At 39.3% G+C, this 24,000-nt stretch overlaps 1 protein-coding gene across 1 annotated transcript; it reads right to left on the bottom strand.

Moving 5' to 3' along the window:
* Window positions 1-4,640: 4,640 nt before the first annotated feature.
* LOC135104433 (chondroitin sulfate synthase 1-like) lies at window positions 4,641-19,824 on the bottom strand. The gene is made up of 13 exons (XM_064011851.1): window positions 19,687-19,824; window positions 14,530-15,414; window positions 11,305-11,445; window positions 10,759-10,891; window positions 9,577-9,754; window positions 8,573-8,741; window positions 7,804-7,944; window positions 7,323-7,419; window positions 7,012-7,172; window positions 6,573-6,722; window positions 6,282-6,362; window positions 5,276-5,413; window positions 4,641-5,061 (listed from the first exon to the last, which is right to left on the bottom strand). The coding sequence occupies exons 2-13, from the start codon at window positions 15,070-15,072 to the stop codon at window positions 4,852-4,854; spliced, it is 2,142 nt and encodes a 713-aa protein (XP_063867921.1). The 5' UTR covers window positions 15,073-15,414; window positions 19,687-19,824; the 3' UTR covers window positions 4,641-4,851.
* Between the last annotated feature and the right edge of the window lie 4,176 nt (window positions 19,825-24,000).

Here is a 24,000-nt window from a genome sequence, read left to right as displayed (position 1 = left end):
TACTACTACTACTACTACTACTACTACTACTACTACTTTTTGTATTCCTTTTAAGCTCTACTGATACAGGTAACTGTACTAGGATTACACTGGTCAGCTCAGTCACAACAACATGGCACATGAAAAGTATTAACATTCAGCTTCTTAATAATCATAAAAAATACATAACTAGTTTTGCCCAGGGGTTTTGTGTAATGCAATTGCTGCTGTAAGTTAGTTTCTTTAGAAAATAAATGCAAGGATGCAAATTATATTTTCATGTATATTTCATAGTCTTGGCTATAACAGCAGCACACTTCTCTCGGGCAGCACTGAACAGGGAAGCATGAGGGTGTGGTAAAGTTTGGCTGCTGTCGCATCTTCATTATCTGTGATGACAGCCTCTCTGTCCGTGCTTATTTCATTTAATCAAATTGAATATCATTATGTGTTGTTTTATTTATCCTATGGCATAAAATGAGTAAATGTTGTTGTGTGGAGTCTCAGTAGTGGACACACTTATCTGCTTTCTAACAATCTGGAATATTTAAACAGCAGGATTTTTTTTATTTAAACAACTGGATTTTTTTAAAGGAAAATTCAATATATATATATATATATATATATATATATATATATATATATATATATATATATATATATATATATATATATATATATATATATATATATATATATAAGAAATCAAGAAAATAATAATAGGTTGGCAAGTGAAAAACTGGAATACCTAATCTGTTACTGAATGTAATAACAAGAACACGAAGTGAAGGAGAGGAACATGGATAAATTATAACAGAACTTCATCTTTTGCAAATGAATGAAAGATTAATAGAAAGTAAATGAGGAGAGGGAGATATTCCTGACAAGTGGTGGGAAGAGGAGTGGTGATAGGAAGAATACGATAAGGAAACAAGCCTTAAAGTTATATATAGGAACAATGTGAAAAAAAAGAAAGTAAAAACTAGGATTTTTTTATGCAGTGCTTGAAGATGAAAGAATAAAAAAAAAAGTACTAGCGACAGGCTCAAAAAGTGAAAAAGAGGATGAAAGTGAGAAGAAAAACGAGAAGTAAATAAGTGCATACAAAAAGAAAAGGGTATGAGAATACTTATAAATGAAGTAAAACTTGATTTGAAGGCAATCAAGGTCAGCATCAAGATGTGTGAAGCAGGTTCAAAAGACTGAGGTTACTGAATCGACGAATATGAAAACAAGAGGCACACGGGACTGCCCAAGAAGTGTGACCATAAAGGAGTAGTGAATGAAGAAGAATTATGGAAAAAAACAGCCAAGAAGAGATGAGGGGCTTGTATGGGGACCAGCAAAACGAAAAAATAATATATATAATATAATAATATACAGATTGAAAATTAGATCTTAGACCACAAATGTTGCAGAAGTTAATGAAGAAAAAGTTGAGAGGGGTGTCAAGATACCTAGGGTCGTTATCAGAAGAGCAGTCTGACCTGGGGACATTTGTGACCCCCTCCCCAGATGGGGACTCCGAGGTTGGTGTAGGAGTCGCCATGATAATTTTTAAATTTTGAGTGAAGGGTATGTGTGTATTGTAGTTTTGTGTGGAGGAAGAGAGTTGTCTTGAGAGGGCAGGCTGTGCCTGCCTCCTAGTGTTGTGAAACACAAAGGGAAACATTAAGTGAAGTCACAGCTGGGTTTAATGTTAAGTTCACAGCACCCCCTGATCCAGTGCTTTAGACCTCACAGAGTAATTATTGTTTTTGGCAGGTACCTTCCAGAGGCAGTAGGACTAAAGCTGGATCAGGGTGCTGTGATTATACATATAATCACAGCACCCCCTGATCGTGCTGTAGTGTGTGTGTGTATATATATATATATATATATATATATATATATATATATAGATGACTTAGAACGCTTAACTTAATAGAAGCTGTTTTTAGCTAGAGATGAAATGTGAAGTTTCCAGTTTAGATTTTAAGTAAAGGACAGACTGAGGATATTCAGTGTAGAAGAGATTAACAGTTGAATGTCATTGAAGAAGAGGGGATAGTTGTCTGGAAGGTTGTGTCGAGTTGATAGATGGAGGAATTGAGTTTTTGAGGCATGATGGATGATGGGTTATATCCTGATGTGGATTGTAAGAGGACAGATAATCACCCACTCCCTCCACTCATCTTCACCACACAACATGAATATATAACCTTTACAGGAAATGCCTAGTATGAAAAAATCTTCATTATGAAAAAATCCTCATAGTAAGTGAATATTTCTTTTGCCAGAGCTACTCTTGTCTCAGACTTTTACAAAAAGGAGCATACTGTTACTGGTGACAGTATGAAGGATGCAAAAGGTATAGGTTTATTATTTTTGAGTTTATTTTATGGAAAAGTACAAAAATCATAAGATTTGATATATATATATATATATATATATATATATATATATATATATATATATATATATATATATATATATATATATATATATATATATATATATATATATATATATATATATATATATAAAAGGCACCTACCGGCAATATTCACCATGGTCTGAGATCTCGCAGTTCACCACAAGCCTGCACCCCACAATTCACCCAAGAGCTTACAAAAGCAATTATCCTCTGTCTTAGGTTTGTATACACAAATAACTGCTAATTTTCTTGTATTTCAGTTATTTCAACCATCTTCATGTGATAATTGCATAAAAATGAGTGATTTGGTACCAAGCACCTAACACAACACTAGACAGTTGAACAGTAAATGTTCTTACCTTCACAACTTACTCTTAATATCAGTTCACAACCAGGTAAATGAAAAAGGTGAGAATGATCTTTCACTGATAAATGTGATATACAATCAATTTAAACCTATTTAGGCAATGATGCTATGAAACTTAATGACTGCATATCATTAAGCAAACTGTCCTACTAAAAAAAAAAAAAAAAAAAAAAAAAAAAAAAAAAAAAAAAATATATATATATATATATATATATATATATATATATATATATATATATATATATATATATATATATATATATATATATATATATATATATATATATATATATATATATATCTAATGGCCTCAGTAAAAAAAATGTAGAAAAATACTATTGTGAAAAGACCTTCAAAAAAAGAATTATGAGATAATGGAAGAAAGATATTTTGTTTTATAAATACATGGGTATTAATATAGGGGTATTAAAAGTTTTAAATATCACCTGGAAGTTACTGAGTGATATGTAATCATCAGTTCTTATGGGCATGATGGCGCAAAACTCTTCTCAATTTGATTACTTTTCACAATTGGCAGTTGACTTAGACTTGTAGTTGCTGCATTTGGAGGATTACAGTGCTGGGAAATCCAAGACAAATAAACTCTCAATAGTAGTGATTGCCTTTCATATGGCACTGTTGTGAGGTGGAAAAAGAATTTCCAGACTGGCCACATGACTCACAGATGAGCCAAAAATGGGACAACCGTCACTCACACATGATGCAGTCACAGTGAAGAAATAGGAGTATCTTACCATGACAGAATGAAGAGTAACCATCCACTTGATCTCACATGAAATTAGTTTTAGTTGCGGCAGTGTCCAGAAAATTATTCGCAACGAACTGCACGTCAAGTATTGGCATGCTTGGTTTCACACTAGCCAAATCCTCCCTTGAGGTAAACATGGCATAAACTGTTGAGGCAGATGTTGACTCTTTAGATGTAGGATGAAGGGGATTTCTTTGGTTGTTTGATAACAATGGATGAATGTTGGATCTATCTATGACTCAGAGACCAAAGAGATGAGCAAGGAGCGAAAGCACACCACATTTTCCCAAGGAGGGAAGGGTGTGCAGCAGAAGTTCATGCTGTCATTTTTTTGAGTCATGGAGTTATTTTCTCAGACTACCTTGCCAAAGGTCACACATTATTGGACACTTCTGAACAAGTCATGGGATGTTCTAAAGAAGGAACATTGCAATATGCTCACCAGAGGTGTCTGTCTCCTTGCCAACAATGCTCCTGCTCCTTCATCTTGAGCTGTAGCAGTGGAAGCAAGGTGATGTGCCTATGAAATCTTGTTGCATCTGTTTTATTCTCATGATCTCACCCTGAGTGTCCTTTTCTTGTTCCCAGAAACAAAAAATCCAGTATGGAATCAGCAATTTTCTGACAGAGGTGACATTATTCGAGAGAAGGAATTGGTTTTCAATGCAATCTGAGGACATCTATAATGGCAGTCTGTAGAAGCTCAAGAAATGGTAGGAGAAATGTGTGACTGGATCATGACTATGCAGAGAAGTCTTATGGACTACAAAGCAAAATAGTTTCTCATTTACTTCATGGTGATAAAAACTTTACCATACCCCACCATATATATATATATATATATATATATATATATATATATATATATATATATATATATATATATATATATATATATATATATATGAAAACCTGCTAAAGTAATGACAATAAGTAATGGTGCTGTTAACTCAGGATTTGCTATAGAAAGAGTAGGTACTATCAGATGCAGATCCACTTAAAGGGAATTTTTTTTGTTTTCAATTCTCTAAGGCAAATACACTGAAAGCTCCTCTTGTATGATATGTTGGTTATGTTGTAGGATCTAAGGTACAGAATTATGACTGATCTGAAGATTATGCTGTTCAGTATTCAGGTTCCGGCAACAGAGAACAGTATAATGTATATCACTAATTAGGTATAAATAGGACATATACATAGGAATAAGTTAATTAAATTGAAAAATATAATTTATAATACTGTTTCCCTTTTCTGTTTAACACTGTCTTGTAAAAATAATGACTTATGTGGACAACTATGGCAAACTATGAACTATGACAATCATCGTTGTGATCTTTTATGTGCTAGTATATCCGGATTTTCGAGAATGGTTTTCACCAGGACATGTGGAGCACCATATGTACTATAGCGAGTTCCTTGGCACATCTGATACTGTGAGGCCTCCAGATTGTGGTCACAGGCCACACGGTGAAAGACATGAGTCAGACCTGGGTCAGCAGCACGGAAGATCTGGATTTCGCTCTTAAGCACCTGTGAATGTGTATTGTGAATTTTAAGGTTGTAAGACTTTTCTGATGGCTGAAGTTTTGGCTTTTTTAAGAGGCATCTCTTAGTCTAAAAATTGTCATGCTGCTGAATTATAAATAATAATATAACAGTGTATTGGGGCACAAAACTAGTTCTTTAGAATAATGAGCTATTTAGAGATCTGAATAAAATACTGTAATAACATGCAAAACTCTACCTTTTCATAGAGGTCAACATCCTCTCCACCCCAGCCAAGTATGGAAGTGTCTAATCCTCCAACTGACCGTAAGTCAGATTTGTACATGGCTACAATTCCAAAGCCAAAGGCCCTCCAATAGCCAACATCTTCATTTATCTGGGAACAAATATTATGGTTTTCATTACTATTATGAACAGCAGCAGCAGCAGTGAAACCTACAGCAGCAGTAGCAGTAAAAGAAGCTAGTAGTTCTGCTTCTACACTATCACTGCTATTGTAAAACAATGGTAGTGATAATAGCAAGCAGTACTGTAATTACAGCAAACAGCAGCTTTAGTAGTAATATTAGTAATAGATACATTGTAGCAATAAATGCACTAGTAGTAGCAGCAGTACCTAAAACAGCAATAGTATAAAAGCAAAGCAGCAAACGCAGCAGGAGGGGAAGCATGAAAGCAGAAGAAGCAGTGGTACTAGTGCAGTGATGGTGTACTAGTAGGAGTAGCAGCAACAGCAAAAGTAGCAGCAGTAATAGTAGTAAGACAATAGTGGTAGTAGTACTGGTAGTGGCTGTAGCAGTGGTGACATTAAAGGTAACAGGAATATCAATAGTGGTTGCACCAATATGAGTACACCACCAGGAAATAATTTTTGTTACAATGCAGTAATGAACAACATAGAAATGTAACATTGTGCAAATAACAGGAACTGCCACATGTAAGCCTGGTGGCTTCTTGCAGCTTCCTTTATTTCTTATGTTCTTTTATGTTCTAACTGTGTACTACAATCTAACTGCAATGATTTAAGAGACTCATCTTTTGGGTCTGTTCTTGAAAGTTCTGTGTATGCATTACAATATTCTTATCAAGCTCAATAACTTATTCTTGAAATATTTCTTGAATGAATGGAAGGATTTTTTAATGCTTGGTCATTAACAATGGGACAGGTCTTGAATTTCTTGAATTTCAGAGGAAAAATTGTGGCTAACTTATAAGGTAAAGTAAAAGAATTTGAAGTAACTTACCAAACTGTGATCATATCCATCTATTTTGCCATCTCTTGAAAAATCTGGATCAAATTCACTGAACACAATTGGGTAGTAGATCTGTAAATGTGTTAACGAGAGTGTGTATATTTTGTACGTGTGCAGAAAAATAAATTGACATTATTTGTTTGCAAAGAATTATTGATAACTCATTTACTTCTTAAGGAGTATATTGAACATGATTATTATTAAATGCTATGAAGGCTTAAAGAGAAATTTTTGGAAAATAGGTTGAATTTCTTGGCAAACAAAGAAAGTTAACATACTCACCTGAAGTCTCTCTTTGGTGTGAAGACGAACTCTGTCCAAGGTGGCTGAAGTAAATGTCATGTCCACATCAATGAAAAACATCAGGTCACTATCCTTACAGAGGTTGGCTCCTAATTCTAGAGCCATTGCTCGAGAAAAGGTTGTATTAGCCTGAAAAGTAAGTGTTGCTTAAATGCACACTGTGCAGAACCATGTAGATGGGTAATGTGAAAATTTTCATTATTATAAAGTATAACATATTATGCTCCAAACTGAAAACTATGCAAAATTATTAAATTAAATGAAAACGATATATAAATGCAGTATTGATAAAAGAGAGAGAGAGAGAGAGAGAGAGAGAGAGAGAGAGAGAGAGAGAGAGAGAGAGAGAGAGAGAGAGAGAGAGAGAGAGAGAGAGAGAGAGAGAGAGAGAGAGAGAGAGAAATCTGGAGGAACATACTTGGAGGACAGTCATGTCTGCTTCTGGGTAGTCTAGATGGAGGCTGGAAATGAGTGCCTCCACATGGTCCCTTGTGTCCTCCTCCCCGGGAGGTGGTTGGAAGGACACCACCACCAAAGCCACGTTCTCTTCCCTTTCTAGGCATGTTGACCTAAAGTTTTCTGAATTGAAAGTGTGACAAAGGTGAGTATTCATGAACAAATGCTTGATTCATTACTGTGTTACACTGATTTATGACAGTTTCCTGACTAACTTAAGAGCACTCAGATAAAAGTAATCATGCATTTAGGAAAAACACAAGTGCTGGATACCTATGAACCGCTGGAAGGTTTTCAATCTCCCTGCTAGAGGCAAGATGAAGTGAATCTTCTTTGGTTTTTGAGGAATGGAAGGCTCTCCAGAGGGGACCTGCAATGCATAATATATTAAGGAATAATAATATACAGGAATTTGAAGAATCTGAAGGGTTTGATAACATGGCAGAGGCAAAAGTCATCAATGGGAAAGGGTTTGATTTAACATGCACATTAAACTTTGAGCAATGTTGAACTCCTTTATATTTATAGCTAAAGATTATGAGAAAGACATCAAACAAAACTTAGACTTGAGTCACATAAGAGAAGGCAGTTGAGAGAGGTCTTTAGTCTACTATAGTGGTGATTAATTATCGACAAAAATATGTTTATTCTTGACTAACCAATTCTTATGGGTGCCATACTACCTTTCTCCTTGTGTATAGTGAACTACTACTAGCATTAATACTTATATGATTACAGAAGAGAGCCTTTTTACCTTGTAACTGAGTTTACTGAGATCTTTGAGGCTGCTCTTCACCACTACCTCCACAAGCTCCTGAATAGCAGAAGTCGGACTAGCAGGTTCAAGTAGGTGCTCTTGCTCAATCTCTCGTACATAGAGTGGTCCAAGAGGAACCTGCAGAGGAAGAACTTCATTACCTAACAGAGATCCAGGCAGCTGGCATGCTTTAGTGCATGGTAAAGAATCTTCATCTGTTGCAAACCAAGTTCTGAGATGCAGCCATTCACTGTCAGTGAATAACAGTCACAGTAATTACTGATAAAAAAAAAAAAAAAAAAAAAAAAAAAAAAACAGCAATGGGCTGCCAAAGTCCTTATATTTTTCCTTTATATGTGACTGACACAGTTCTGTAACAAGTGGAAATCTACACACAGCTTGCATCCAAATAAGCAAGATCTGCTTCCTTCTTCCACTGCCTTCTCAAAAACTTGACAACTCAAAAATTTGTTTCTTCTTGAAAAATAACCTTTTCAGAATAAAAAATTCAGTTCACATCTGGTATGATCCTGGAAGTAGGAATGGAGGAATAGAGAGCAGAGTGGAAGAGGTGTCTAATACTCGTAATTTTTTCTGATAGAAACATTTTAGGAATACATGTGACAATAATGCATATAGTTGCTAGTGACTTCCATACCACAATAATTTCATGACAGCAAGATTGTCATTAGGGACAGGAAATGTCTTTCAACAATCACCTGAATGACTAAATATGAAAAGTAAAAACAAAAAATGACTTAGTTACCTGCATGTAAGCGTGTCTGCGTACAGGAACTGTCATTTTCTTGCCACGAAACTTCTTGTAGAGGAGCAGCATGTCAAGGATATACTCTGAGGCCAGAGAAGGATGCCACCTGATGTAGCCATACAGTACCTCCTTGAAGTCTATGACACGCCCTCGCTCCTTTGAGACTCTGAAGGATTGGGAGGATTTCCTCAATATGTCTACCTATAACTATGATCATGAACTACAGACACACACATGAGATTAATATTTCTGAGGTGGATTTTCTCACTAGTATTCCATTAAGGAAATATTGTCAACACATGATTGATTCATAGATATAAACAACAGCTGGGGTGTACAGGATATAAAGTGGAAGGGCTCAATGAGAGAGAGAGAGAGAGAGAGAGAGAGAGAGAGAGAGAGAGAGAGAGAGAGAGAGAGAGAGAGAGAGAGAGAGAGAGAGAGAGAGAGAGAGAGAGAGAGAGAGAGAGAGAGAGAGAGAGAGAGAGAGAGAGAGAGAACAAAATCTATGAAAGTAAATATTATGAGCTACCCTTGGTAAGTATACCAGTATGCTGTGCTTGTGAAAATGAAGATGCTTGAATGGTGGATATTCATGAAACAACTGAATGTGGAGAAAATTATATAGCAAGAGATAAGTTTATGTGCTTTGTATGTTGTGCAAAACTTGAGGATGTAGCTTGGGTATACTCCTTGTGTGGTCCTTATTACTACCATCTTGACTGGCTTCTTTAATGTATCTGGAGCATGATGCAAGGTAAAACTCATTTTTACTGTAAGTGGTATTTGTAGGGACTAGTTTAACTTAAGTTTAAATGGCAGGTGTAAAAACCATAGCTGGTGTAATGATGAGAAACAGAACTGTATTTTGTGTGAACACAACAATCAGCAGTCATATTCCTCTATCAAACTATAATTCTTTGATTAGGTCTTTGATTAACTTCTAGTAAATGGCACTGGTTTGCATATAAAGCAGGCTAGTGACAGGATGAAAGCCTAACCTGTTAATCATGTCCATAAAATCCCTGACAACATCATTGAGTCCTTCATTAACACCAGATGTGATCTTGTGGCGGGGGTTGGCAGCCCCAAGCTGGAAGGCAGCACGGCTGAAAAAGTCCCACGGTACCACCTCTTCCTCTAGGCCTGCATTCCACTTCTGAAGACTCGCATCCATGCCTAGTTATACATAACACAACTGAGAGAGTGGAAGAGCTGAGCAGCTTTTATGTGTGTGCTGTGTCTGTTGTAGTATACCAGGCCTGAGCTACACTCATATGGTCCTGTTTCCTCATCTATACATATTTATCAGTTTTCTAGCTGACAGTACATTCTTTGCCACTATCATCTTTTCTAGTAGTCTACTCCAAAATTTCTATTTTCATATGAGAAGTTGTATTTATAACATCACATGGGCATTTCCCTGATCTTCAACTTTTTGTGTGTCCTCTCAAATACTCAAATATCCAGCCTCTACTTGCCCACTTAATAAAAGAACTTTCATCACTCGTTTTTTTTTTTTAGTTCATTCATTGGTTTATTGGTTCCATTTTTTTTTTCAAATGTTGCTATATACATTTTTTCAAGTCTTTCCTCATATTATTATTTTATTAGACTTTGACACCATCTTAGTTGCCCAAGTGTGTGTGTGGTGTGTGTGTGTGTGTGTACTAGTGATTTCATGGTCAAGTCTCTCTGGCAGTGATTCGCAAACTGTGCCGCGGGCGCCGCTAGTGACTACCACTTAAGTGCACCGCCTAACCTTCCTAGCTATGTGTTTTTAAATTCGTATCTTTCAGCGGGCCTGCACCACAGTGGCTACAGGGTTGATGCGGCGGCAAAGTGCAAGATGTATTATACCTTTAATATACCACTAAGCAACAAAGTTTGATAACCACTTTTCAAAGGGTTGAAGATCAGTAACTTTTCATATATAAAACATAGGATGTGCATGACGGGGAAAATAATAAAACAAAACACTAAAAATAAATAAAAACAGCAAATGAGAGTGCTAAATGGATTATGACTGATTATACAAGACACTATGCAACACAAAACCGATGAAATTAAACTATGCAACGCAAAACCGATGAAACTCCAAATTACTGGTGACACATTAATTTGTAAATCAACATCAGCATGACCTCATGTAACTCCAACACCAGATGAAATGAAAAGCTCACCCAAATGACTGATGAAAGTGCCGGAAGCGGGCTGGTCGAGGCGCGGCGGCGACAGTCCCGCCTCCTCGCTTGTTCTATCCAGTTCACGGGTCAAGCGCACCACTTCCCCCTCCGCCGCCCGTATGGCCAGCCCCTGTCATCAAAGGCCAAGCAGGTGGTCGAAGCTTGGTCACTTATTGCGCTCTATATGAATACTGTCTGTCTAAGACTAACAACATCTTTCACACACACACACACACGGTCACGCGCTGAGCTGTTTCCGTAGGGAACCGGCTAGCTGGGTGACCAGCAAACAACCGTAGGTGAATGAATGACACACTATGCAGTAAGTTTCTTTCAATGCTGAGAACGTTACCATGGGGGTCTTGATAAATTTCCAAGTATTTTACATCAAATACTACCATTAGCCTACATCATCTCTAATTAAAAGATGAGAAATGTCCGCTCATTTGTTTGGTTAAATTACAACTATTATGTAGTACAATAATAATGCAGTAAATGGATGGGCAATTCCTACTTGGGCTGGGCAGGATGTCGAACACTTGCCTGCACGTAGGAGTGGAGGCGGTAGAGGTGGGTGTGGTTCTTGACTGGGTGCAGAGTGATGGCGCGGTGCACTTCCCGCTGCTTGAGAGGTCCTGTGAAGGCCTCAGTGCCACTGCTGTTATGGTACAGAATACTCTGCATCTGCAATGGGCCATGGGAACTTACAGATCGACACAAGAAAACTTAAAACGTAAAAATAAAGAAAAGTTACTTCTCTGTAGCCTAAACAAGTCAGTAATGCGGTAAATATTAATGGCAATTACACAAAGACGCCATAACATGCAATCTAAGCAATGCAATATTTATAAAACATTTTCAAGATAATCGTGGTCGTATCATCACCTCCCATAAAGTTATTACCACCACCTCTGATGAAGCTTGCGTTTAGATACTACGTTCATCTTACTGACGAAAGGTCAAGTATTTATTGTCAGTCGCCTCTCCCTCCCACAACACGTTTCATGTCATACCGCGAGTGTAACACACTGCGCGGTACACATCACACCCCAAGCCAAGCGTCACCTGTCCGTCACGGATCAACTCACCAACACTGATTCCCCCGCGAAGCAAACATTTGTCTGCTAGCTATTCATCACCTCTCAACAGGGATGTTTTTAGAAAATTAAGAAAATTGTGGGGTATGTCAAATTTGTCTAGGGATTCTGCTAGTCAAGTTATGTTGTTATAATGGTGTTAGTTACAACCATCTCCCTTTCTTCAGGGCGAAAGTAACCGTGGCCAGGCAGTGATTGGATATAACGATGCCACTGCTTCACTGCCGTCATGTTCTGGTCGAGGCCGAAATTGCGTGCATTCACCACCACGCAGCCGTGGTTAATGTTTTGTTTATGTTGAGGCAGGGAGGGCCTGGGTCGAGGCCGCAGCCTCCACTACCATGACGGGACCTGCCACAAGGCCGTTTACCACTCACTACGGATATTGATAACACCAAGAATAAATAAATCTACTTAATTAAAAACAATAAATTAATAACCACTAATCCCTATGACTGTTACATGATTCATAAGAGGCAAGGGCGAACGTTATGATGAAACATAGAAAGTGACAAAGAGAGACGGGACCCGCCCTCCAGCCCGCCCGCCTGCCTGTTAGTTGGCTGGTGTCCAACACGTGCCTGGGTGGCGTTTCGGCCCAATGACACAATCTCGGCAGTTACACACACACACACACACACACACACACACACACACACACACACACACACACACACACACACACACACACAGATAAAAGTTCATTATCTCTAAAATTGTAGTTAGTGTTATTTAGTTCAACCACACACCCTGCGAATAAAGGTTAAGTTGTTTAAAAATTCGCTATATTAGTGAATCTGCTCAGTGACAAACTTGCTCCTACAAGAATACTATGAAACAAGAATAGTAGCAACAACAACTGCTACTACTACTACCATCCCCATTTAGATAGCGAGTTACCGAGATTGTTGCTGACGCTCCTAACACACATAAACCCACACACACACTCCTGTTAGTAAACTCGAGTCCCGTCTCTTCTACCAAGGGTGCCACACATCCCCAGTGGCTGTGGTGGGCAGGACGGTTCAATTAAAGTATTAGTGTACGAGTACAGCGTTGATAATAGCTCAGTGCCCACTCATAGGCTGACCTGCTGACCAGACTGGTACAAATGTCAGCTGCGGCTACCCTTCCACTTTCTAGGACGCGCGATAGACACCACCGAGTCACGCTCGAGGAAACGCTTGAACTTTACGGCAGGTTTCAGGAGGGGAGCAGAAGGTCGTACCAACACACACACACACACAGGAGAGAGAGAGAGAGAGAGAGAGAGAGAGAGAGAGAGAGAGAGAGAGAGAGAGAGAGAGAGAGAGAGAGAGAGAGAGAGAGAGAGAGAGAGCACGCACGCAACCTTCACTTTTTCCTGTAGTGTAATTTAACAAACCACATTACACCGGAGTGGCTCATTAGTTTCAGCATTAGATATCATAAAACAGAGTGGTGGCCTGACGGGGCAATCTTCACGCCCGAAAGCCGAAGGTTATATTCTAACGTTATGACAACTTCCTGAGACAACCAGAGGGAAAGGAATTCGATGACAGGCGCCCAGTTCCTAAAGTACCATATCTTTAACTTCTCCGTATAGTCCACGTGTATGGTCGTCATTAAGTTATAGTGCCTTCCTTACTGGTCTTTTTTAATTTATGATCACTGATGGAAATGACATTTCACCATGAGTTCCACGAAGAACAATTTTATAGCAAAATCTTAAGGGTATTTTTCAATAATAAGCGTATATAAAATAAACAAGTAAATAACGAGAAAAAGGTTAAGTGAGCATCGCCACAAGTCATCCCGCCAGCTTCACTAGCGGAGGGATGCACAGCCTCGCATGTGCTCGCCCATAATTACGGACTCAGCTGTACCAGACTTGTGGACACAGCAGTGGGCACCCTCGCTCAGGCCCCGCCCTCAGGCGGTGGGGCAGCGAGGGTGCTAGTCTCATGTTACCGCTCCGTTAGCTGACGTGGCCCACAGTGCCAGTCAGCCTCCCACGCTTCTCTCCTTCCTGTGTTAGTTGGTGTGAGCCAGACGCGCCAAGGACATCACCTGCTTTCTCCACTGTTAATGTAATGATGAATGTAATGTCCTTATTAAGAGAAATGACACTCAAGGTGAACTGCGCGACTAACCCTGGCACCTTAAGTATATTTGGCATCCGGTAAATCGAACAGTATATACCAGTTGTGGCAATGCCTCCACTACCTCTTACAAGCCGGTAATTTTGTTCGGAGACTGATGGTTTTTACAAAAGGCTTAGTCATTCTAAATAGTTTCGAACCTTAAGGTCGTTACTCTAAGTGCAACTGGTAACTGCTTCCATCTCATTCTTAAGTGCAAATCTTATAATTCTCTGTTAGTTGAATGGTGGACTATAGCCGCTTATGTGGAATAATCAGTGTCCTTCCTACATAAAAAAAAAAAAAATAAATAATAAATAAATAAATAAATTCCAGTATGTAGTCCCGGCAGCAATTTATTTATGTTTTTTTTTTCACTTAGGCGTCAACCCACAACGCGTACTCTCGAAATAGTGTTGAGAGTATGTGATGGCGAAAGGTGTTTGTGGTGAGATAAAACAGGAAACACTGGTTAAGGAGAAAGTGATGTGATATCTGATGACCAGTATGTGATCTTCTCACTCCTCAAACTCAAAATGTCATATACTCACCTCGTAGGACCAAGTGCACGGGACATTAGCATACTTCCTCACGCACCGCCCGACCTCCACGTCTTCGTGTGTTGACCTGAGGTTCTTGAGGCAGTCCCTGATGTGCGGTGCGATCTGCAGGAGTGTGGCGCGGCTCATGATCACGCCCGGACCTCCCATGCAGAAGTTCTCGTCCGTCTTTAGGGACAAGAGACCAATCTCGTCCTGAGTGCCTCTCCCTGCCTGGCCGATGAACTGTGGGTGAGTGCTGTTCACCGAGCGGAGGAACAGTTCCAGGCGGTCGGGACGAACATACACATCATCGTCGGAGCGCATGAAGTACTCGAAGTGATCGGCGAAATGCTCCGCCATGTACTTGAGCATCATAAATGACTTCTTCTGCGGCGGGTAGGAGTCGTCGACGCCACTTAGTCTGATGAGAGGAATGTTTGCGTCTGTGCTTGACGATTCCGAGGAAAAGAATGCTATTTTTCCAGGAAGCTGCTTACCCCACGTCTCATACACAGCTTTGGCACGATTATCTAAATATTTGTTTGCAGTCATAACACCGACAAAACACTAAGTTTTTGGCACTGTTTTGAGTGTTTTTACTTTTATCCATTCCAATAATCCTAAAACACATCGTTCACATCATCATATATAGGTTATACTTCGTTTTAGTTAAACACAAGTGGGGTTTGAGTATTAAGTGTTTGATCAAAGAGGTGAGTATGACCCCAAGCACCACCCCCAGGGACAACCCGAGCAGCTGGCCCAGCGCTCCCTGCCTAGCGTGGCTCCCCGCGCCCACACTCAAAGGACGAACAGTGAGGCGCATCTTTAGGGGTCTGGGTACCAGCTCGATTCCTACTGGTGGTGCCCGATACTGGTATGGGTTCATCTTCTCTGAAAACACAGATAAAACAACTTTATATTAGGTATCTATATCACCAAACACGGAAGATTTCATGAAAATAACAAAACAGACTACGGTAAATACATGTAGTTTTTAGGTGTAGCAGCAATAGGCAGATTATACAACCATTAACAATACGCCAATTGATGAGTACGTAAGTAAACACAATTATTCATGACATTTATGTTATCATCTGAGGGAAAATGTTGCGTTTAATCAAATTTGGGCTCTCAGAGGGTATGTACGGTACAGTATTTAACCTAGAGCAGGAAATGAATAACTGACATGCCTATCCGTTTTACATGCGCGGGGTTAATACCGGACTGGTTTCCTACCTCGACTGCTGCGTGGCGACGTGTTGACAGCTGTGTTACTGGATATGGAAGGTTATTATTGGGTACACTGAAAACTGGTGTGTGTGTGTGTGTGTGTGTGTGTGTGTGTGTGTGTGTGTTTGTTTCGTAAGTGATCTACCCATCTATCTGTGTGTGATATACTGATGAAAAATTACTCGATGATAGATATATTGACAAACAGCTAGAATAGAGAGAGAGAGAGAGAGAGAGAGAGAGAGAGAGAGAGAGAGAGAGAGAGAGAGAGAGAGAGAGAGAGAGAGAGAGAGAGAGAGAGAGAGAGAGAGAGAGAGAGAGAGAGAGAGAGAGAGAGAGAGAGAGAGAGAGAGAGAGAGAGAGAGAGAGAGAGAGAGAGAGAGAGAGAGAGAGAGAGAGAGAGAGAGAGAGAGAGAGAGCGCGCACTGGTTATTCTATGGTTCGACATTTGATATCTGAATTGCAAGTATGAGAATTTTTTGTTATAATTTCTCAAGCACAGGTAGTACACCACATGGCAAACAGATAATTTTACTGTGATATATTTCACCTTTAATGGATAACTTTTCTCAGCCATGGAATTCCTTCTTTGTGGCAAAAGGGATTACTAATGATGGTAATTATGGAAAGAATAATGGGTATAAATGGCCTGCCAAATGTAGTTACTTCAAGTGACTGTGAAGGATCTATGAAAAGTTAAGCTATTTGTACCTGTGCTCCAGATTATGCAGGGATGTAATGACTATTTCACAGTACCCAACACTACAGAAAATAAAGGTGGAGAGATGGACAATTCAACAGTGCCCATGTTTCAGTTGAAATACGTAGCTTATTGGCATGTTAACATTCTTCAGAGTGCTCCTCAGTGTGTCCTGGATTGTTGTGTGGCACAATTTCACAACAATGGTAGTGTACTTTACAGATGCTGCAAAGGGTCAAAGGCAGGCCATAAAGGTCAGAAAAAGAGAAGAATATTGATGATGAACTGCAAAATTCCTCTACCTGCATTGCCTAAAAAAATCTAAAGGCATTCACAAGTTATAAATTATGGAAAAGTCCTTGAGATGCATCATAAGGAATGACATGAGCATCATTAACACATTGCTAAGATCTTTGACTTGCAATAACAGTTCAGTTATTTATAGTTTAACAATTTGTGACCAGTGCTGCATTGCCCACCTTTCCATTTTCATCCTCTGTGGTTTGTGGATAATGTTTAAAGAATGGAAAATTTCAATTATCGAAGTTCTGCATACTCTTGCTACTAGCTTTTAGGATAGGTATTTAGTACGCTGTATCCATTAATGTTGTATTTATGTACCTATGACGTCTAATCTGTATATGAGCTGACTCCAAGATATTTAATACCTTTCAATTCTATTGAAAGCGAGAGAATTATAATCCTGAAGTCTATAAGAAAAAGTGTAGTGAGAAAAGCAGGAAGTTTTTGTCATGGGCATTAACTCAGAAATTCAAAGATGTACACAAACTGAATGTTAGAGAAAGAAAAACTATCAAACACAAATAAGTACACAAAATTCACAAGACAGGTCACTATAAGATAAACGACATGTCACTATAACTGAGTCACAGTCACAAATTAGAGTTTGACAAAGAATTCTGGCAATGGAGCCGAGTCTTCTAAGTTATACAAAAGGTATAAACAAACAAAAGTTTGGTGGTTTGGGCAGATAGAAAAAAAAAAGAGGTAGAAGTGAGCTGCATCAGAAAGTATAAAAGTTATGCATGTGGAAGCAGGGGAACCTTCTCTTTGGTTGGAGGACAGAGTAAAAGAATACCTAAGTATCTGTAGGAAATACGGAAAGAAAATATGACAGTTGTGGCAAGCAAGGATTATATGAATGAAAGGACAAAAATGAGGAGTACAGTGTTCTTGCAGACACCTTGGTAGTTTACAGATGAAGTGATGTCATACATATGGATTAGCAAATGGATTAATTTAAACTTTCTGAAAGATGTCCTAGACTGACAAAGTGGAGTTTCTAATATACAATAGTGTTAGGTCAAATGATGAGAGGTTAAAAGTAATGAAAGCAGTAATATACACAAAGCACTGTGGTGCAGTATTGAGCAAACAAGGAGAGACAGGAGTAGATAGCACAATAAAACAAGTCCTGTGTGGGCACTCTGGTTATAAAAACTTACAACAGTAAAGTTATTTTAAAATCAACAAATTAAATCTATTAGGTTTTATAAGTCAGCACTATCTTAATCACTCAGAAATCCTCCATAAAGAAATAAATAATGAAATGCAGCAAGAATTTTTACAAAGATTGGCTATGTATGGTTAAATAAGGCATTTAACAAAAAAAAAATGCCTTTTAAGAACCTATAGTGTCCTAAAATGCAAATTCAGTTAATTTGTTGAAAAAAAAAAAAAAAGCAAAATAAGCCTTGCACTATGGAAGAAATCACAAATGGTGATTATCTAAAAAGTAAAAAATAATACCCAACATTTTAGAATTATGAAGGGCATGTGACATGTTCTTGTTATATGCAGGAGTACAGTATGCTTTATATCTATGGAGTACAGGTAACAGAGAGTGCAGGCCCGGAAAGTGGTGACTGAGGGCATGCCACAACCATTAACTTTTCAGTTATCCCCTGAGAGAAGAACATGGCAAAATAAGCCTGTATTCTTCTCCCTGCACACCACTCAATTCCTCTGGATGTAGCCCTCCTGCCACACCACTGCCACTCCTCCTATCCTCATACTGGCCATGCCCTACCCTTCCATGACCCTTGCCATTTGCCACCCTTGCTGCATCACTTACCTCTTAACCTCCCTCACATTCCCTGTGCCAACACCTCTCCCCAACCACATCATTGTCATTCATCATTTCCTCATCAAAATATGAAACTCAATAAGGAGTAAGTTGTCAATGAAGTGGTGTGTGATAAAAAAAAATAAATAAATAAAAAAATAATAACAATAAATAAATAAAAAAAAAAATAAATACCTATGTATAACAATATATGCTGTGGTTCCTTACTCTTCTACTGACTACAAGGATGATTAAATGCAAAATGCAAAACTGAGAGGGCTAAATGAGTCTTATTGTTCCAATAATTAAGTTAAAATTGTTAATGGTTAGGTTGAACACTAGTTATGGACTTCAGTGTTAATGGAACTTGATGCATATTCAGTTTTATTATTCACAAGAATTCCACGAAAAGAACACTTGGAAAAGTTTTACTCTAACAATTTTGGGTTTTATTATAGTTTAAGCCATTACACACTACGTGGTAATAACCTACCTCATTTTGTTCTTACTATTCACATAATTTCTAATGATTACACTACTTGTCCGAAATTAATAATAACGCCACAATAGGCCTGGGAATGCACAGCGCTCTCAACTTTTTCTAAGTCCACAGGTAAACATAAATGGTGTATTGTTGCCTGAACTTCAGTTGTTAGGTTAGGGTTAGGGTTTTATTATAGTTTTAAGCCATTACACACTACGTGGTAATAACCTACCTCATTTTGTTCTTCTCACTATTCACATCATTTCTAATGATTACACTACTTGTCGGAAATTAATAATAACGCTGTGGGGCCGTGGGTAGAGATTGGGGACATTGGCTTAAACTATAAATTTACCCAATTTTGGCTACTGCCTAACCACAGACATGCCACGTAAACTAGGGTATGAAATCAAGATCACTAAGACTTAATTATATTCTTCTGAATGCTGCAGCACATCTTACACATTACTTACTGATTACCACGAGACCCAAGCAATAACTAAAGCTTAATACCACACACCCTCACTTTTTAAGCCGTAGAACATCCTTCCCCCGTCCTGCGTCTGGCCTGCCCCTCACGGCCTCCTCCCTTGTGCTCAGTCACTACCAGAAACACCCACCACACATTCACATCAACAAACATGAACAGTATACCATTCTTACCTCACAGAAGGAGCCCCAGAAGGGGGTTTTAGTCACGCTTCATGTTCGGAGTTGAAGGACGTGCCAGCGGCAGCCCCACTCTCTACCCCTGCTCAGCCTACTGTCACTTCTTGTTTACAGGATAGCACAGTGTGCCGCGAGTCCCGCGAGGGGGCTCTCACTCACTCTCTCCACACACACTTCGTTTTCTAAGACGCGCCACATTTAAAGGCATGAATATAGTGCTGTAACTATTGTATTCTTATTGCTACCACTAAAGTATTCTGTAACTAAAATCTTCTAATGCCTTGTTTGTTTATGTGTTTATTTATTTAGCGCTCTGCTCGTGTATCTATAAACGGTCCTTCGCTTTATCCAGCTAAATTCTGTCTATCAGGGAGGCTATTGGTAGTTTCAAGGATGCTTAAATGATTCTAATAGTAGTTTAGTGTGTTCAAATGGTTCTAGTGGTAGTTCAATGAACAAGGGTACTGCACCATCAATATAAGAATACCTTTGGGAACCAGACTATTATTTTATTTGGCCTTTAAAAAACATGCAGTTCTCTCGAGAGCCGGATGTGGTTTAAAATACATATAAGTTCTTGTTTTACACTGCTTACTATCTATATGTTTAACCATCTAATTATCTACTTATTTAACTATTTAACTATCTGTCTATGTATTCACGAAAGGACAAAAGTCGTCTCTCTCTCTCTCTCTCTCTCTCTCTCTCTCTCTCTCTCATAGGTGACATTCAACACTCACAGCAGGAACGCGTGTAGAAACCATGGAATCATTGCTACTATCACGTCGTCACGTCCTGCACTTTACACTAAAGAAATAAGTTTTCAAACCTTTATACTTAAACAAATAATAAAAAGGAAGCTAACGGTGGAGAAGGTCTATGATTCCGAAAATAAATGAGGATCTGGTATAAAGAAGAACAGTTGATCTTTTAATTGTGGAAAGCAAACAGTGAAAATTTCAGTTCTAGATTATTATATATTTGTGGGGGGCCGTATTTATGAAATACTCTGCTCACTCATAAGGATAATTTTCAAAAGGCCACGGGGATAATTAGTGAGATTCTTTTAAATATCATGTAAAAAAAAAAAAAAAAAAACTATAACTGACGAAAACAGGATAACATTTAAAGCAGAAAATAAACACCAAAATATATACCGGTTTGAATTTTCTCTGTGAGAGAGAGAGAGAGAGAGAGAGAGAGGAGAGAGAGAGAGAGAGAGAGAGAGAGAGAGAGGAGAGAGAGAGAGAAAGTTTAGGTGACACGAAGAATCTGGGGAGAGGAAAAAAAAAAGGTTTCGGACTCGACATTAGGCTTATTTAACCTGCTTAGATACTACTATTTTCTGGAGCATTTTTCGTCCTCGTGCAGTGTTAACTAACGAGGGGCGAATGCATGGTACTCAGATATTAAAGTACTTCGTATGCTTATTGTGTGTTTAGTGCGGACTATCTTTAGTTCTGGAAAAAAAAAAAAGTGCCATAGGGTGAAGGAGGGTTCTGGGGATAAGGCGGGCAGAGAGAGAGAGAGAGAGAGAGAGAGAGAGAGAGAGAGAGAGAAGAGAGAGAGAGGAGAGAGAGAGAGAGAGAGAGAGAGAGAGAGAGAGCAAGGCGCACACTCCCTTACACTCGCGCCTCATCAAACTTGCAAGCATTTCCCTCTCCAGAGATCCCCAATATACGAGTAAGCGGGAGATATAAACTTTCCCGCCAAATGTCTTCTTGCCATTTCTTCCTCCAGAGTCGCGCTAATGTGATTTTTTTTTTTCTTTTATAGATATATTAAGTCAGTTGACCTGAAACTTCTGTCAGGCCGGCGAGGAATTCAGTTTTTCTTATCGAAGATGGTTTTTATTTATTTTATCACAAGATTTTGGGTATTCTTCGCAATGTATTAGTCCTCTATGACACGTAAGTATTTGTAATTATATTTCAGTTATGCTTGACAACATGCCTACTTCGAACTCCGGATCCCTTTTTGGAGAAAGAAATATTTATAGAAAAAAACTGTTAGCTACATAGAAGGGAGAATGTCAGAATACCTAAGACAAATAAAAACACATGACACTACTCTATTGCTGCCTCAACATACCATACACACGGCCTTGCTAACAAAATAACACGGGTACACTAACATAAACTTGCAGGTGTCGTGTTCAGACAAGGAAAACAACGGCGTGTCTAGGCGATGCAGAGGGAGGGAGCGACGTGTGCAGGAACACTGTTGCTTCTCCTCAACACAACACAACCACCCACTTAACACGACTATTTCCCTCACCCTCTTGCCTCCCCTCACCAAATATTTCCTACCGACGCAGGTAATCCGTGAAGGTGAATTCCCGCAGCCCAGCACAATATTTCCTGATCTCCGCGTGCAAAGACAACACCTGCCGTGATTACCTGTCCTCGGGCGGTGGGGCGACACTTGGCGGCTCTTCCTCTCCCTGTTTTCACCTTTTGTGTCGTGGCCACCTGGCGCGCCCTCCGCACCCTCACATATTTAACACGAGCCCTTAGGGAGGTGCTGCAAGGGGGGCGAACATCCCTCATATTTATCATGAGCCGCGGGGACCCCTTGCTCCCGCTGAAATTATAACCGCGGTACACGACCCGCCACTCTGGCCGCCGCTGCCGCCCCCCGATCCCCGCCCGCAGACCCCGCCCCGCTCGCCGCCCACAGCTCGCTGGTGTGTGTGTGTGTGTGTGTGTGTGTGTGTGTGTGTGTGTGTGTGTGTGTGTGTGTGTGTGTGTGTGTTTACTTTTGAATGCTTCTGTATTTACACCTGGTTCACGGCGCTGCGTGTTTGGTTGCGTGCGTGTGCGCGTGTGGGTACGTGCGGTGGAGTGTGTACGCACGGAAGATTTGCTGCTCCCATGTAAATATTGACGAATCCGCACACAGGCAGAGGCACAATATAATACCCGCGCGGCCCTGATATTAGCGAGGAAGCATGCAGTCACGTCAACACGCCCTCTGGCCACCTCACCATCTCACCACCGTGTTGTCGTGTCGCTGAGGTATTCACATGCTTGCTGCCACACACCATGCACATTCCCACACCCAAAATAAGATGTTTCTCCGGTATATACTAACATAATACACATCCTCCTTTACTTAGAATTGCTATCCTCAACCTCTGTAATACAGCTGATGATTTGGCTTCAATAACTTCTTTCCTTTCATTACTTTTGTTAGATGTCCTCTTTTAGGTAAGTCGAAAAAAAGAACAACATTTTAGAGAGAGAGAGAGAGAGAGAGAGAGAGAGAGAGAGAGGAGAGAGAGAGAGAGAGAGAGAGAGAGAGAGAGAGAGAGAGAGATGGGGAGGAGGGAGTTGACGTTTCTGTCCACAAGTTAGGGATTCTCCTGCAAAGGTTGAGGGGGTAAGGGAGGGAGGGACAGTGGAAGGGAGAGGGAGAAATAAAGAGGAAAGATCCATGGGGTGAGTGAGAAAAAGAAAAAAAAAGAAGGGTACGAATGATGGAGGAAATCTGGAGGAAAAGAAATAATGGAAAAAAAAAAGAACTGAAGGCGAAAATGTGAGTATGAAAAAAAAAAAAAAAATAGAAAGATGAAAAAAATAAGAAAAAATAATTAACAGAATAATGAGAGAGAGAGAGAGAGAGAGGATGAGAGAGAGAGAGAGAGAGAGAGAGGAGAGAGAGAGAGAGGAGAGGAGAGGAGAGAGAGAGAGGTTTTGGTTCTCATTTATTCAGGTAACATACCAAGGTACATCCCTAAGCTTTTAAGGAGACGAGTTGTTCACCAAATATCGAAACATGAACCTCCTCCTCCTCCTCCTCCTCCACTGGCAGCATCAAAATCACCAACTGAATAATGAATACGTTCTTGTTTACTAGCTAAAACTAACACACACACACACACACACACACACACACACACACACACACACACTGTAAATGGCAATTCGGAAACATTAACTACTAATTAATTCAACGAGGGAAAGTCACATTCTAGTTATTAACAGTAATGACAGAATTAGCGAATAATAATAAGTACATGCATATGTAACTAAAACGAAAGGCAAATATAAACGAGAGAGAGAAATAAAGGCTAAGAATATACGAAAAAAATAATTATCGAAAGCAAAGGACAGAACGCTAATAAATTGTTGAAAACGTGGAAACATTGATGAATAAGGGAAGGAGGGAAGGGAAGAAGGATACCTAATGAAAACAAAGGAGAAATGAAAAAAAAAAAATGAAAGAAAAATACAGCAAAAGTGGTTGGATGTAAGTAAGCTAGAAAATAGGAAAGGAATCAGGGAAAGTAAGGTAATTATGGTGATT

This window comes from Scylla paramamosain, chromosome 10, assembly GCF_035594125.1.
Source record: "Scylla paramamosain isolate STU-SP2022 chromosome 10, ASM3559412v1, whole genome shotgun sequence".
In the NCBI taxonomy this organism is placed as follows: domain Eukaryota; kingdom Metazoa; phylum Arthropoda; class Malacostraca; order Decapoda; family Portunidae; genus Scylla; species Scylla paramamosain.
Note: the sequence above shows the minus strand (reverse complement) of the source record. Positions and strands in the feature narration are given on the sequence as shown.

Bases quoted from the DNA above. Each gene is read 5' to 3' on its own strand.
- LOC135104433 (XM_064011851.1), bottom strand. From the start codon at position 15,072: ATGACTGCAAACAAATATTTAGATAATCGTGCCAAAGCTGTGTATGAG. The intron at 10,892-11,304 runs GCAAGTGTTCGA...CTTTGATGACAG, and splicing joins GCCTCCACTCCTACGTGCAG to GGGCTGGCCATACGGGCGGC. The intron at 6,723-7,011 runs GTATGTTCCTCC...CTTACTTTTCAG, and splicing joins CAGACATGACTGTCCTCCAA to GCTAATACAACCTTTTCTCG.